This window comes from Rhamphochromis sp. 'chilingali', assembly GCF_963969265.1.
Source record: "Rhamphochromis sp. 'chilingali' genome assembly, chromosome: 1".
Taxonomy (NCBI): Eukaryota; Metazoa; Chordata; class Actinopteri; order Cichliformes; family Cichlidae; genus Rhamphochromis; species Rhamphochromis sp. 'chilingali'.
Window position 1 is genome coordinate 65,073,530 of NC_137929.1, and position 13,549 is coordinate 65,087,078.

General features: G+C 41.0%; 2 protein-coding genes across 2 annotated transcripts; both read right to left on the minus strand.

Annotated features, from left to right (window-relative positions):
* Positions 1 to 543: 543 nt before the first annotated feature.
* LOC308405390 (nuclear factor 7, ovary-like) lies at positions 544 to 4,099 on the minus strand. Its single transcript, XM_080896003.1, has 2 exons — positions 3,653 to 4,099; positions 544 to 1,623 (listed from the first exon to the last, which is right to left on the minus strand). Exons 1-2 carry the CDS (start codon positions 4,082 to 4,084, stop codon positions 670 to 672), a joined length of 1,386 nt encoding a protein of 461 aa, XP_080752129.1. The 5' UTR covers positions 4,085 to 4,099; the 3' UTR covers positions 544 to 669.
* A 2,196-nt stretch (positions 4,100 to 6,295) lies between these two features.
* LOC308395731 (uncharacterized protein) lies at positions 6,296 to 8,757 on the minus strand. Its single transcript, XM_080880713.1, has 4 exons — positions 7,722 to 8,757; positions 7,471 to 7,617; positions 6,792 to 6,893; positions 6,296 to 6,618 (listed from the first exon to the last, which is right to left on the minus strand). The coding sequence occupies exons 1-4, from the start codon at positions 8,754 to 8,756 to the stop codon at positions 6,313 to 6,315; spliced, it is 1,590 nt and encodes a 529-aa protein (XP_080736839.1). The 5' UTR covers position 8,757; the 3' UTR covers positions 6,296 to 6,312.
* Between the last annotated feature and the right edge of the window lie 4,792 nt (positions 8,758 to 13,549).

Genomic DNA, 13,549 nt, shown 5'->3' on the forward strand with positions numbered 1-13,549 from the left:
AATTTCGGGTTAGTATCTTGCCCAAGGATATTTGGAATGCAGACTAGGGGGAAGCCGGGAATCGAACCACCAACCTTCCGATCAGTAGATGACCTGCTCTACCACCTGAGTTACAGCCACCCAATAGCATGAAGGAAAATGGTGGAGCAAATTTATTTGTAAAGAGATGCTTTGTTGGTGAGACATTCCTCCGGCTGGACGACACGCTCTGCTTTGATACAAAATAAAGCTCCGATATAAGCTCTACACTAGTTTATCTCATGACTTTGAATCCCCCTGAAGATACTGACAGGGAAGCATGTACATAATACTCCAGCCTTTCATTGTCATAAACAGACAAGAAGACAACAACAAACTGCTCCTCCCATTCAACACATGTCAGTCCATATCCCAGCAAACTAAATCATCTCCATTTACACATCAAATAGAAACATGAATCACTTGTAATGATTAGAAACTTGATAGAATTTCAAATCTAGTTTGGGGAGTCATTCAGTGAGAAACAGTGAAATGATTTTCCATGTGAAAAGGTGGACAGCAGAAACAGAAAGAAACAGTGAAACTAAAAGAGAAACAAAGAGCTTTGGAACAACGAGGCAGCAGGAGGACAGCTGCAGTTTAACAGCTTCAACTCACTGACAGGAAACAACATTAGAAACATCATCATCCTCAACTCATCTGCTGCACTGACACTGACACCTTCAACGGACACACCTTCACTTTACCATCAGTTTGAATGTATGGAAACATCCTGTGAGTGAAAGTGTGTGTGAAGGTGTGTATGTGTGTGTTAGTATCAGGATCAGAGAACGACAGCTTTCCTCTGTTCCAGTCCAGATTCACTCTGATCCTCTGGAGCTTCTTCTGGACTGAGAGAGCAGAATCTGCTGATGGTGAACGCGCTGAATATTTACCTAAAAAGAAACCTATTCTCCATAATCCAGACAGCATGACTCCCTTCCTCTGCACAGACTCTGCTAACACACCCAGTCCCCACCATTTACTGTCTCCAACTTCAACATCCCAGCTGTGAGTCCCTGAGTTAAAGCCCTCAGAGCCCAGGACAGAATAGAAACGATCAAACCTCTCTGGATTATCAGGAAGCTGCTGCCTCTCTCCTCCTCTCACACTGGTCAGATCTTCAGACAGGATGAGTTGTGGATGAGCAGTGTTTGGGTCCAGAATGAGAGGAGTGTAGGAGACCATGTCCTTCATGTTGTTCCAGATGTTGAAGGTCAGGTTGCCCAGGTGTTTGGCCTGGTCTATCACAGCTCCTGAGGGCAGCTGTGGATCATCCAGCAGGGGGCAGCGCTGGACTCTTTCCACTGCAGCCTTGTAGTTGTGCAGGAATGAGACGTCTTCAGCTCTCAGCTCCTCCTCTGTGGCTCTGACTGTGTCTGAAAGAGCTGCTATCTCTCTGCTCAGAGCCTCCATCTTCTCCTTCATCATCCCACTCTTCTGCTCCTCTTCCTCCCTCAGTGCAGCCAGCCTGGCCTCCTCTTCCTCTGCTAGAAACTGGTGAAGCTTCTTAAACTGCTCCTTAATCTGCCTCTCTGTGTGTCGGGCCTGGACCTTAATGTGTTCTGCTGTTTGATCAAACTCCACTTTAACTCGTTTGCAAACCTTTAAATTCAAATCAAATTTCAAATTCAAATTCAAATTTTATTTGTCACGTACACAGTCATACACAGTACGATATGTAGTGAAATGCTTGGACAACTGCTCGTGACCTAAAGAAAACAAAAAAGGAAAAGGCTATGAATAAGATAGGAAATAAATATGAAAAATTAAAAAGGGTAAATTTAACTAGGAAGGAATAAAATATAAATTAAGGTTAAAAATGAAATAACTGTACAACACAAACTAGAATGAAGGGTAAATTTAACTGGGAAGAATAAGATAAAGATAAATATATAAATTAAAGTTGAAAATAAAATAACTGTACAACAAAATACACAATACACAATATAGAACTATATAAGAATGTATGAAGAAATCTAAATATAAATAAATATATACATAATAACAGCAGCTGTACAAGTATTAACCGGAAATGAAGAATATAGTGACCAGTGTTGTGCAAAACCAAAGTCCAGAATGTCCAGTGTGTGTGTAAGAACCATATGTGTGGGTCAGTACTGTGTGGTGGTGTGATTGAGAGACCGTATCGCCTGCGGGAAGAAGCTCCTCCTCAGTCTCTCTGTGTTGGTCTTCAGGGAGCGGAATCGCTTTCCTGACCTCAACAGAGAGAACAGTCTGTTGTTGGGATGGCTGAGGTCCTTCACGATCTTCCTGGCCTTGGTCCAGCACCGCCTGCTGTAGATTGAGTGCAGGTCAGGGAGCTCGGAGCGGATGGTGCGCTCAGCTGACCGCACAACCCTCTGTAGAGCTCGTCTGTCCTGCATGGTGCTGTTCCCGAACCAGGTTAAGATGTTTCCCGCCAGGATGCTCTCTATGGTGCACGAGTAAAAGTTCCTGAGCACCTTGGAGGGCAGTTGGAAGTCTCTCAAGCGTCTGAGGTGGTAGAGACGCTGTCGGGCCTTTTTCACCACGGTGTTGATGTGACAGGACCATGACAGGTCCTGCGTGATGTGAACTCCGAGGTATTTGAAGCTGTCCACTCTCTCCACTGGGCACTCGTTGATGACGGGGGTCTGGTAGTTCCTCTCGTGCTTAGTGCTGAAGTCCACTATCAGCTCCTTTGTCTTACTGACGTTTAGAAGGAGGTTGTTCCTCTGGCACCAGTTCTCCAGATTCCTAATCTCCTTCAGGTAGGCCGTCTCGTTGTTATCAGAGATCAGGCCCACCACGACGGTGTCGTCAGCAAACTTGATGATGGTGGTGGAGCTGGTAGTGGCCACACAGTCATATGTGTACAAAGAGTACAGCAGGGGGCTCAGAACACACCCCTGGGGGGCTCCAGTGCTGAGAGTGGTGGAGGCTGAGACATGTCCGCCCATCCTTACTGCCTGTGGTCTGCCAGTTAGGAAGTTGGAGATCCACTGACACATAGATGAGCTGAGTCCCAGATGCTCCAGCTTGGTGGTGAGTGTGGAGGGAATTATGGTGTTAAATGCAGAGCTGTAGTCTATGAAGAGCATTTTAACATAATTCCCCCTTCTAGTGTCCACGTGAGTGAGTGATGTGTGGAGGAGATGGGGGATGGCATCGTCTGTGGAACGATTTGGACGGTAAGCGAACTGTAGTGGGTCCAGTGTGTCTGGTAGTGAAGAAATGATGAAGTCTCTGACCAGGCGTTCAAAGCACTTCATCACTACTGAGGTGAGGGCTACAGGGCGATAGTCATTGAGAGAAGCAGGGTGGGGTTTCTTCGGGACAGGAACAATGATGGACTCTTTGAAGCATGTGGGGATCACCGACTGAGATAAAGAGATGTTGAATATCTCAGTGAACACAGGAGCTAGCTGGTATGCGCAGTCTCTTAGGATACGACCTGGGATGCCGTCTGGTCCTGCTGCTTTCCTGGTGTTCACTCTCTTGAAGGCTCTCCTTACTTCATGCTCGGAGATGACGAGCACGTTTCCGGTGCTGGCAGTATCTTCCTGTCTGCAGCCGTTAGCGCCGCTAACACTAGCATTGTTGGAGACCTTAGCTGCAGCCTCGAAGCGAGCATAGAAAGTGTTCAGCTCGTCTTTAACTTCTTCTTTAAGGGCTCCAGAGTTTCCTGAAGTTCCTTCTTGTGTTCTTGTGCAGCTTCATCGATGAGTCTGAATCTGTGATTGGTGTGTTTTTCTGAGTCTCTGCAGACGACACACACTGGCTGCTGATGGTCCAGACAGAAGAGTTTGAGTTTCTCAGAGTGCAGACTGCAGAGAGCCTCTGAAGCTCTCTGATCTCTCTCCTGTAAGAACGACTCACACAGGTTCTTTAAAGCTCGATTTAAAGGTGGTTCTTCCTTTGAAGATCTTCTTTTACAAACTGGACACTCGTGTGTTGGTCTCTCTCTCCACCATCTCTTCAGACAGTCTTTACAGAAGCTGTGGCTACATGACAGAATAACAGGATCTCTGAAGACCTCCTGACAGACCGGACAGCAGAGATCCTCCTCTGATCTGGAAGCCATTGAGTCTGTGAGTGAAGCTGAAAACAGCAGACAGGAAGTACAGTCAGTCCTGGCTCCCCTCCCTCCTCTACCACCTTCACTAAAACTTCCTTTGAGTCGTGTTTTTGCTCAAACTCACATTCAGTGTGTGGAGCGTCAGCAGCTTGAAGCAGCAGTGTTGGAGTTTTCCACTTTTCTCTCCTGTAGCTGGACTCACTCAGAGGAAGCTGCTAGTTTGGTCTGAGCTCAGTCTGATCGTCTGTGCGTCTCTCTGTACTGAGGTTGAATAACATCCTATTTACTGGTTTTTCCCAGGTGTGTCAGGTGATGGGCGGATTTTCATGGCACCTTTCTGTTAAATGTTTCTTTTCACCTGAATCTCAGGTATGTTAATTCCAGTGTTAAACTGTCATCCTTCTTTTACATCAAAGGTATAAAACAGGTTTTGCTCCATTTCAGGCAAGATGGGGGTGGCTTCGAGAGATTCCGTCAGGCAAGTAATCTGTCCGCGAGCTCGGAGGAAAATCAAGTGAACACTCTCATATATTGTATGGGAGATGGAGCAGATGACGTCCTGAGAGGACTCGAGTTATGTAGTGATGTAGACCAGCGGGACTATGGTAAAGTGAGAGATAGCTTCCACAACTTTTTCATTGTCAGGAAAAATGTTGTTTATGAGCGCGCACGTTTTAATATGCGCAAACAAGAGCCAAATGAGACTGCATTCGTGACTGCCTTGCATGCATTAGCAGAGCACTGTAACTACGGACCGCTCCACGATGAGCTGATAAGAGACAGAATAGTAGTGGGCTTGGTCGACACGAGGCTGTCTGAGCACATGCAGATGGAAAAAGACTTGGACTTGGATAAAGCTATAAATATGGCCAGGCAGTCAGAAGAAATCAAAAAGCAACAGTCAGCTTTGAGAAGTGAAACAAATGTAATGCAAATAAATGCGAAAACAGTTGACAGAGTGATACAAAAGCACGACAAAACGAAGTTCAACATGTTCAAAAATAAAACTGTCAAAACACAACAGCAGTATAGCAAGAGACAAAGTAATAAATGCTACAAGTGCGGAGGCTCTCCACAGCCGAAACCTGAGTGCCCAGCGAATGATTCAAAATGTCATTTATGTGGAAAAAAAGGTCACTACCAGCGCGTCTGCAGGCAAAGCAAGACAGTGCAAAGTATTGAGGAGGAAGAGGAGCAAGGTTTCTTCCTAGGCTCAGTTTCCAGTGACAGCCAGGCGTGGACAGCCATCATACAAGTGAAAGATGCAAAAATCATTTTCAAACTGGATACTGAAGCAGATATGACTGTAGTAGCTGACTCGGACTTATCAAAAATTTTTGCTAACGAACACAGACCAGTTCTCCAGCAGCCAGAAAAACCTTTGTCAGGCCCTGGAAAAACACCACTGGACGTTGCTGGTTTTACAAAGCTACAGCTCAGCTACGGAGCAAAACAGACAACAGAGAAGGTCTATGTTGTAAGAAACCTGAGCACTCCACTGCTAGGCCTGCCCGCCATTACAGTTCTTGGCCTGCTGGTGCGAGTTGACGCGGTTTCAATGAACACTCTGAAGACTACACTGTAAAAACTGTGACTAGAGGTTACTTAAAAAAGTTATGGCAACAAAGTGACACTTGAAATAATTAAGTAGATTTTAATTTCAAAAGATTTATGTAAAATGTAGAGAAAATGTTAATTAATTTCAAATAGAAAACAAAAGTAGATATTAATAGAATTAAACTGTAAATATGTGTTGGATTTAGGGTCAAAATCTCAAACTGAAGGTTGAAATTGCCCAACTTTACCAAAAAAAATAATTGATATGAAATAAGTCTCTGAGAAAAATTACTTTGAATTTACTAACTATCTGGCAAAGGTTTAGTAAAAACTTCCTAAAATATCCATTATAAAGAAATGAAATCTTGTTTTTTCAGTAAAACTCAAATTGGATTCAATAATTTTCCAAATAAACCTTAAAAATAATGACTGAATAATAAGAGAAAATGAAATGAATTTTACTTATTTTCTGAGTAAAATGAATCAATTTCACAAAGAAAACATCAAAACAGTAATTTGTTTTATTGTGGAAAATAACACACACAGTAATTTATAATATAACATTTTTCTGCTCGTAACTGCTTAACTTGAAAACTGAAAAGATAGCTGCATCTAAAAAAGACAAACCAAAGGTTTTCAGTGAGCTTACTTCCCTTTCATTCTTTCAGAGTCCTCGTTTAAGCCAATAACTTGTTCTTGAGGCTGTTCACTTTTGGTGAGAGCTTAGCACAATCCAGTTCAAGGAAAAGTTTCTGGAATACTTCCAAGGTGTATTTTAGCTCTTTGGGATAGGCAAGATCGACTGCATATGTCAATCCAACCAGCATTGCACATGCTCTTGGAAAATTGCCCAGAGCAGGCATAACTCTCACACCCTCCAGCACAATGCCAATGTCATCCTCCTCAGATCCAACAGCCTTGATTTTGTAGATTTTCATCCTCTGTTCAGAAAGATCTTGTGACCCACCATCCTCATCAGCATCCTGAAACAACAAACACATGGGTTTTCTGACTGTAGTTGCACACATGAAATATTTCCTGGACACATCCTGTAGCTGAATGACAAATAAAACATGATAATGCCTCAAATTATTTGAAACTTGACAAACACATATGAATAACAAAAACAGAATAATGTTTCTACTTCAACACTTACACTGTACTCTTTGATCAGTTGATCAATGGACTCCCCAAGGTACACCATCAAGCACTGAATAACCAGATTTCTGGTTATGTTATTGCTAGGATTGCTTGGTGACTGAAAATGAGCAAGAATTCCAAAAATTACCATCAGATAAGTGACCATTTATTAAGACAAAACTGTGAGAATTGGCAGTATAAAAAAAAACTGTTAAATATCAAATTATCATCACATGGAGCATTATGTGCGATAATTAGCTGATGTTAATGCACATGCCTGGGTGCTGACAGTCAACACAAAGGTATTGTCAACATGCTTGTAAGCTTCAATCTTTAAATGTGTCGTTTTAGTAAATTACATTAATTTAGTCATTTAGTTTTTTATCTAATTTAGTTTATGTTCGTCAGAAAGGGTTTTTCCTTCTTGGGACAAAACAAAAACCCAGCAATACCTGTACTTGTGTTTTTTTGTTTGTTTTTTGTTTGTTTTTTTACTAAGAATAGACATGTATTTAAAATACAATTAAAACATGAAACCCATAATTGTGTTGTTAATTATATCAGTGACGTCCTGGCGTCCTCTTGCACTGACAAAAACATGCAAACAAATTAGTGGAGCTGTGCACCATGCAAATGAAATTTGACAAAAAAATTCTTTAAATAAAATTCCAAGCTGAAATGTCAGTGGAAAATACCTTGGCTATGATAGCCTGCAACTTCAATCCCATGGCTCCCCCCTTGGAATGGAAAAGGGCCAACAGTTTGGGAGTGTACTCATCCAGCATGGACATGAATTTGGGTTCAAGGTGTACCAGGGTGATCCTGTAGAACTCATCCTGCAGCTGAACGACAAAAAAAAACATGATGCAGCCTCAAATTATTTGAAGTTTGAAAGATTACATTAAAAAAAAAACAAAAGCCCACCCAAAATGAATTTGGAACTCACATGAGATGCCTCAAACAATGCTGGCCATCTGGCTTTGATGTCTTCAATGCTGGGGGACAGGTTGACAATTTCATGTCGTCTATGTGCAAATGTTTTAGCCATTTTTTCTTTTATCACTTTGTTGTTGTCTCTTTTCTTGACTTCAGTAAGCAACTGAATTCTCTCTTCTTCTTGACTGTCCTCATCTTCACCTGCTGGATATGGCGGAAGGTAATTTACCTCTGCTTTCCGAGGCTTTTTCACTTTATTTGCAGACTTCTGGTCACCTGGACTCTTGTGTTTCATGGCATTGCATGTCAACTCAGGAACACCAAACCCTCTAAGTTTTGTACGATAATTGGCCATCTTGTATTTGATGCTTTGTTGCCAACCATAATAACCTGAGAAAGAGCCAGGTTCCTTGAGACAAGGGTATTTTGTCACAAGTGCCTCAGCAACATAACTAACCTGTGCACTTGAAGGATAGGCCGTAAATGTAAATATAGTTTCAGCCAACTTCTCAAGAATATCAGTCTTTACTTTGGAGGTGGGCAGAAGATTTCCATTCTTTTTATACTCCTCAGTGGCTCTTTCCAGGTACATCTCAGTTTCATATGCAAACTGTGGAATGGGGAACTGTTTCGGCCAGGGCTCACAACGTTCTGTGGTCTTCTGCCTTTTGAGAATAATGGTGTCCTGAGAAGAAGTAGTTGCAGCAGAGTCTGCATTGGATACAACTGACTCAGCATATGAGGAGTCATAGTCAGACAGTTGGCCAGAGGGGCTGCCAAAACTGTCATCAACCGGAGTCAAGCTTATCATGACCGGGGTGATGCCAACAACCTTCACAGTGTCTTTGTCTTTTATCTGGTCAGCTCTGTGAAGAGTGAAGTAGTCCTGGAATTCTGGGTCAAAATACTGAAGACTGAAGTCATTTGAAATCCCAAAAGTATCCTTCACAACACTCTGCAGCTCCTCCAATGTTGGTGGGATCCCTGATGGAAGAACCAACTTCTCGATTTGGTCATCAATAATTACACGAAGCTTTGCCTCCATCTTGTTCAACCTAGAATAAAATGTAAATGGGCAGAGTTAAATTTCCCTTCAATTAAATAAAATTAGTTATTACTTTTCATTTATACAATAGTTGAGATATAAAACTATAAAACAAAAAGCACACTTCAACACACCAAATGTTGCAAATAACAAATACTTGGGAGATGTACATGTTATCAAGTTTTTGTTGTTGTCGTTTTTTTTTTTTTACCTATTATTCACAGCAGATGTAACGTTTCAGGGTTACCAAGCGTTTTCTTCCCACATTGTAAGAAGCCAAGGGCCACATGTCACCAAGTTTCTGCTGCTCCAAAAGACTGATCTTGCCAGTGTCCTCCAGTTGAAAAGATCTCAGATGCTCTACATACCATGCAGCAAGTAACTTCACAATGAAATATACACAATTGTCCAAAACGACTATCTGTATTATCTCAGCAAAGTCTGGTAGTCCACATGTTGAACCATTAGACAGGATCATCCCAGCAGTGTATCTTGTTCCACTGTAGGTGACAGTGGTGGCAAGCTGCACACAAGTCAGAGATGGTGATCTTGCTCTTAAATCTGCCTGTATGTCTGGATGCAGCACATCTACAGGCATTCTGGATATTTTTGTGACAAGCAGGGCAGGTTTCACCTCTTTTGATTGCATGTGGTATGCCATCATCATTTGATGCCTTGTAGAAAGGGTCAGCAACACATTTTTGAAATTGTTAGTGTGTCTCACAACTTGCTTGAAAAATCTGTGTTTCGCCTCAAAGCGCATTGTCCATACTCCAACCAATGGCCCATATTTTTCTATTACAGCAGGGTAGTGCTCCAAAAAATGGTGTTTTGGTGTGAGCCTTTGATCAGGAAAAACTTCCAAATATCTGACACGATGTTCAGATATTTTAAATTCAAGGTAGGCAATACTTTGTGTTGTGTGAACAGGGGCAACCACTAACTCAACAATGTCCTTCAAAGTCAGAAGAAGTTGCCAAACAGGATCATCTTCAGGTACACGTAAACCAACAAGGAGAGGCAACAAACGTATTAGGGCCCAGTTTTCATGAGCATTTCCTCCCACAGTTTTGCGACCAGCAAAATTTGAAGGGATTGCTTGTGGACTGTTCAATTTGTCTGAGCCCTTATATGGAAAACATGTGATTATATTATTCAGTTCAGTCAAACTGAAGTAGTGCTTCTTCAAAAAAACTTGAAAACACAATGCTAACTCTCTTGGCACTATTCCCTCAAAAAGGTCATGAAGGACATCTGGTGGGTATCCAGACACAAAGTGAAAATTATTAAGTTGATCAGTTAATGGACATGACCGCTTTAAGCCAAAATGAGGCACTAAATTTGGATTTTCTTTGACAGCTTGTACGTGTAAATCATAGTCATCCTTTTTTCGAAGTGGGAAGACCCCAGACCGTACTTCATATGTCTGGTACTCTGAAGAATGTCCAAGGCAAAATCTACAAACATATGGCCCGTTAAAACTTTCAACAAGTCCACTAATTGCATGAGCACCAAGGTTATCAGCTACAACACAGTGTAGGGCGCCTTTAATATTTCTCCCTAAACATGAAATAAAAACCCCCTCCTGTTCAAGAGTGACAAGATCTTTCAAAAGTGGATCCAATACTACTTTGTATTCAAACTGTTTCACATCAACAGATTTGCAAAGTAAAGCTAGTTGTATTGATGTTAAGGCAGACTGTAATCTCAATGGCAAATTGGCCAAAACCCAATAAACTGCAGTTATTTTATGTTTTTTTCGAGAGGTTCCTAATGGGTTACACACCTCAAATTCATCAACATAAATTATTATAGAGAGTCTTGTTTCTTCTACAGCATAAAAGTCATTGTCCTTAAAACACGTACCATCAAAAATGGACTCAAAATGCCCAGTGCTACTTGAGCACCTCGAAAAGGCTTCCACTGCAATATCTTTGTTCTTCAGTACTTCTTGCAAAGTCTTTAGAACTGGTACATATTGAAAGCTCTTTTTTTGTTCAGCATCAAGAATATATTCAATAGGATCCACAAACTGGAAATGCTCCTTAAAGTACTTATTTCTCTTAAAAGCTGAACCAAGTGGCCCGCCTGCTCCAAGAGCTCTGCTAATGGGATGAGAGCTGCACAACTGTTCAGCCAAGTCCTTTATGATAGTGTGGTCAACTGTGCATTTGTTAGATTTCAGTGCTGAATCAATTATATTTTTAACCGCCTCCACAGATGCTGAAGAAGAAATATAGAAGAGATCTTCAACCAAAGCATTAATGCACCTCACTGAAACATTGTAAGTGCTTTCTAACTTGAGTAGAAGTAAGCCAAGTCCTTGAAGAACAGTACAAGATGCACTTTCTGGATCAACATCACTAGAGCATTCATCACTGTTGAGTTCAGGGACATCAGAATGGTCAGTGTTCTGACTAGGATGACTTTCCAAGACTTCTTTCTTAAAATCAGTTAAGGAACAACATGTATGTCTCCTGCCTTTGTGCTTTAGAAATGTATTGTATATATTTGTGCGAAAGTCACATCCATTAAAAACGCAAAATACAGTTTCGTGTCTCTTCAAGTGATTTCCTATATGCTGAAAATAGTCCTTCTGAGTAGAGCAAAAAGCAGTGCAAGCCAAACACTTAAATGCAGTGATCACTCCAGGCCTTGGACTCTCTTCAGCGGTATGGTATCTGGACAAATGTGTGCGAAGGGCTCCTTGTGTTTTAAATGTGCAAGGACAACTGCCATACAGACATGGCTGGTGCTGTCCACGACCAAATGTTGCGTGTTGCAATCTGTAATGACGTAGAAGATTCCCCTTTGTAGTAGAAAAAGATTTGCATATCTTACACTGCCATCCCATTTGCCAGGTCCTAAAGTGATGGAAAAATATATATCTAAGAATCTAAATAGTTTTTCATGACAAATGTAAGAGCATGGGTATCTATACACATTTGATGTTGAGATTATAGAGAAGAAGAAAAAAATCCTACAAATAATAAGCAATTATTTTCTACTTATTGTTTTTACAAAAACAAATAAGTTAGATTAAGTGGGGTCAACTTGGTAATTTCATGCCGCTTCAATTTCAAAACCATTAGTTTAATTTAATATAACATGTTATCACAACTTACTTTATAATGCACAGTCTAGATGCTGATCAGGTGAATTTAAGTTGAGGGATCTTCCATTACCTGAAAGGAAAGCAACATTATCATTAATCTCAGCCAAACCGATTTACTCACGAACAAATAAAACACTGAAAAAACCCCAACAATAACATTTTTAGGTTGTCTAAGTGACTTATACATTACGTTTAAACTGAGTAGCAAAACCCCGCGGTGATCTGAAAATGATGTGCGGGGAGTTGTGCCGTTCTCAGCGGCTTCAGTGACACTCGAGCTCCCGGCTTGCTATCGAGCTGGTGGGTAGCAGATGCTCCGAAAACGTCGAAGCACTTTTGCAAACATGCGATATCTTGATAAACCGAGCAGATATTTGATGTTTACACAGCTACTTTCGCGCCTGAAAATATGTTAAAAGTTTATTTTGTGACCCAGAAAGATTACTAAGAGTAATTTTAAAACTTAGTAGCGGCCGCCATTATTGGAAACTGGAGTTCGAAAAACTGACTGTGGCTGACAAAATTACTCACGACTGACCGCAAAACCTTTTCATGAACTTTTAAACGTGGATGAAAGACGTTAAAACTCATCGGAATATACCGTTGATATTTTTTAATACGGTAAAACATGTGGTTAGTTAAAGCTGTTCAGTAACACAGTCGTGAAGGCTTGGAAAGTGACCTTGTGCTAGCAGTCCACTAACTGCCATTTGTGTAAAAATACGATACTATCATTACAGTGATGATTATTAATAAAATTTCGACGTATCATACTGTCTAAAACCTTTACTCAAAACCGATATACGTTATTGTTTAAACCGTGTCTTATATTTGAACAAATTAAGAAGTCTTACCTCTGACAAAATGGAGACGTCCACTCATGAAGCGCGTGTGTCCTGCACGTGGCACAAAGGATTATGGGCGGAAGTGTACAATGATTAAAATGAAAATGCTTTCATCAGTTAAATCTATTAGATTTCTTAAATTTTTTTAGTACTCAAACATTTTTTTAAAATCTACTCAACAAACCATTGCTGAATTTACCCCAAACAAAACTGTGTAAATTTAAATAACTGAACATCTCAAAATTGTTGAATTTTGCTTAGATTTGATTAAAACTACTCATACACGTTTTTACTGAGTAATAATTACTATTACTCTCCTATTAGATTCTAATTAACCCCAATCACAGTTTTTACAGTGTACTTACCCTAAACTTTGCAATGGTCTAGGGAAAGTGCAGCGGGCCTATCACATTAAACTCAAACCGAACGCTGTGCCATACTCGCTCAAAACTCCGCAAAGGCTTCCTCTGCCTCTAATGGGAAAGGTAAAGGAGGAACTCCAACGAATGGAAGAGCTTGGTGTCATTACCCGAGTTGAGGAACCAACAGATTGGTGTGCCGGCATGGTTGTTGACATAGCTGACATAGCTACGTTAATCCTCCTGTAAAACAATAAGACAAGGTACAACCTTTCCCATGTTCCTAGGATGTGGGGGTGAAGCCAGAACACCCTGGAAAGTACACACCGTTGTTACAGACTTCCTAGGATGAGACATTCTTTCAATATGCCACCAACTATATACTTCTAAACACAAATGATTACATGCAGTATTCTCCCATATGCAAACTTATATCATTAAAGATTTAAAGATTATACTGACTACTAAGTACAA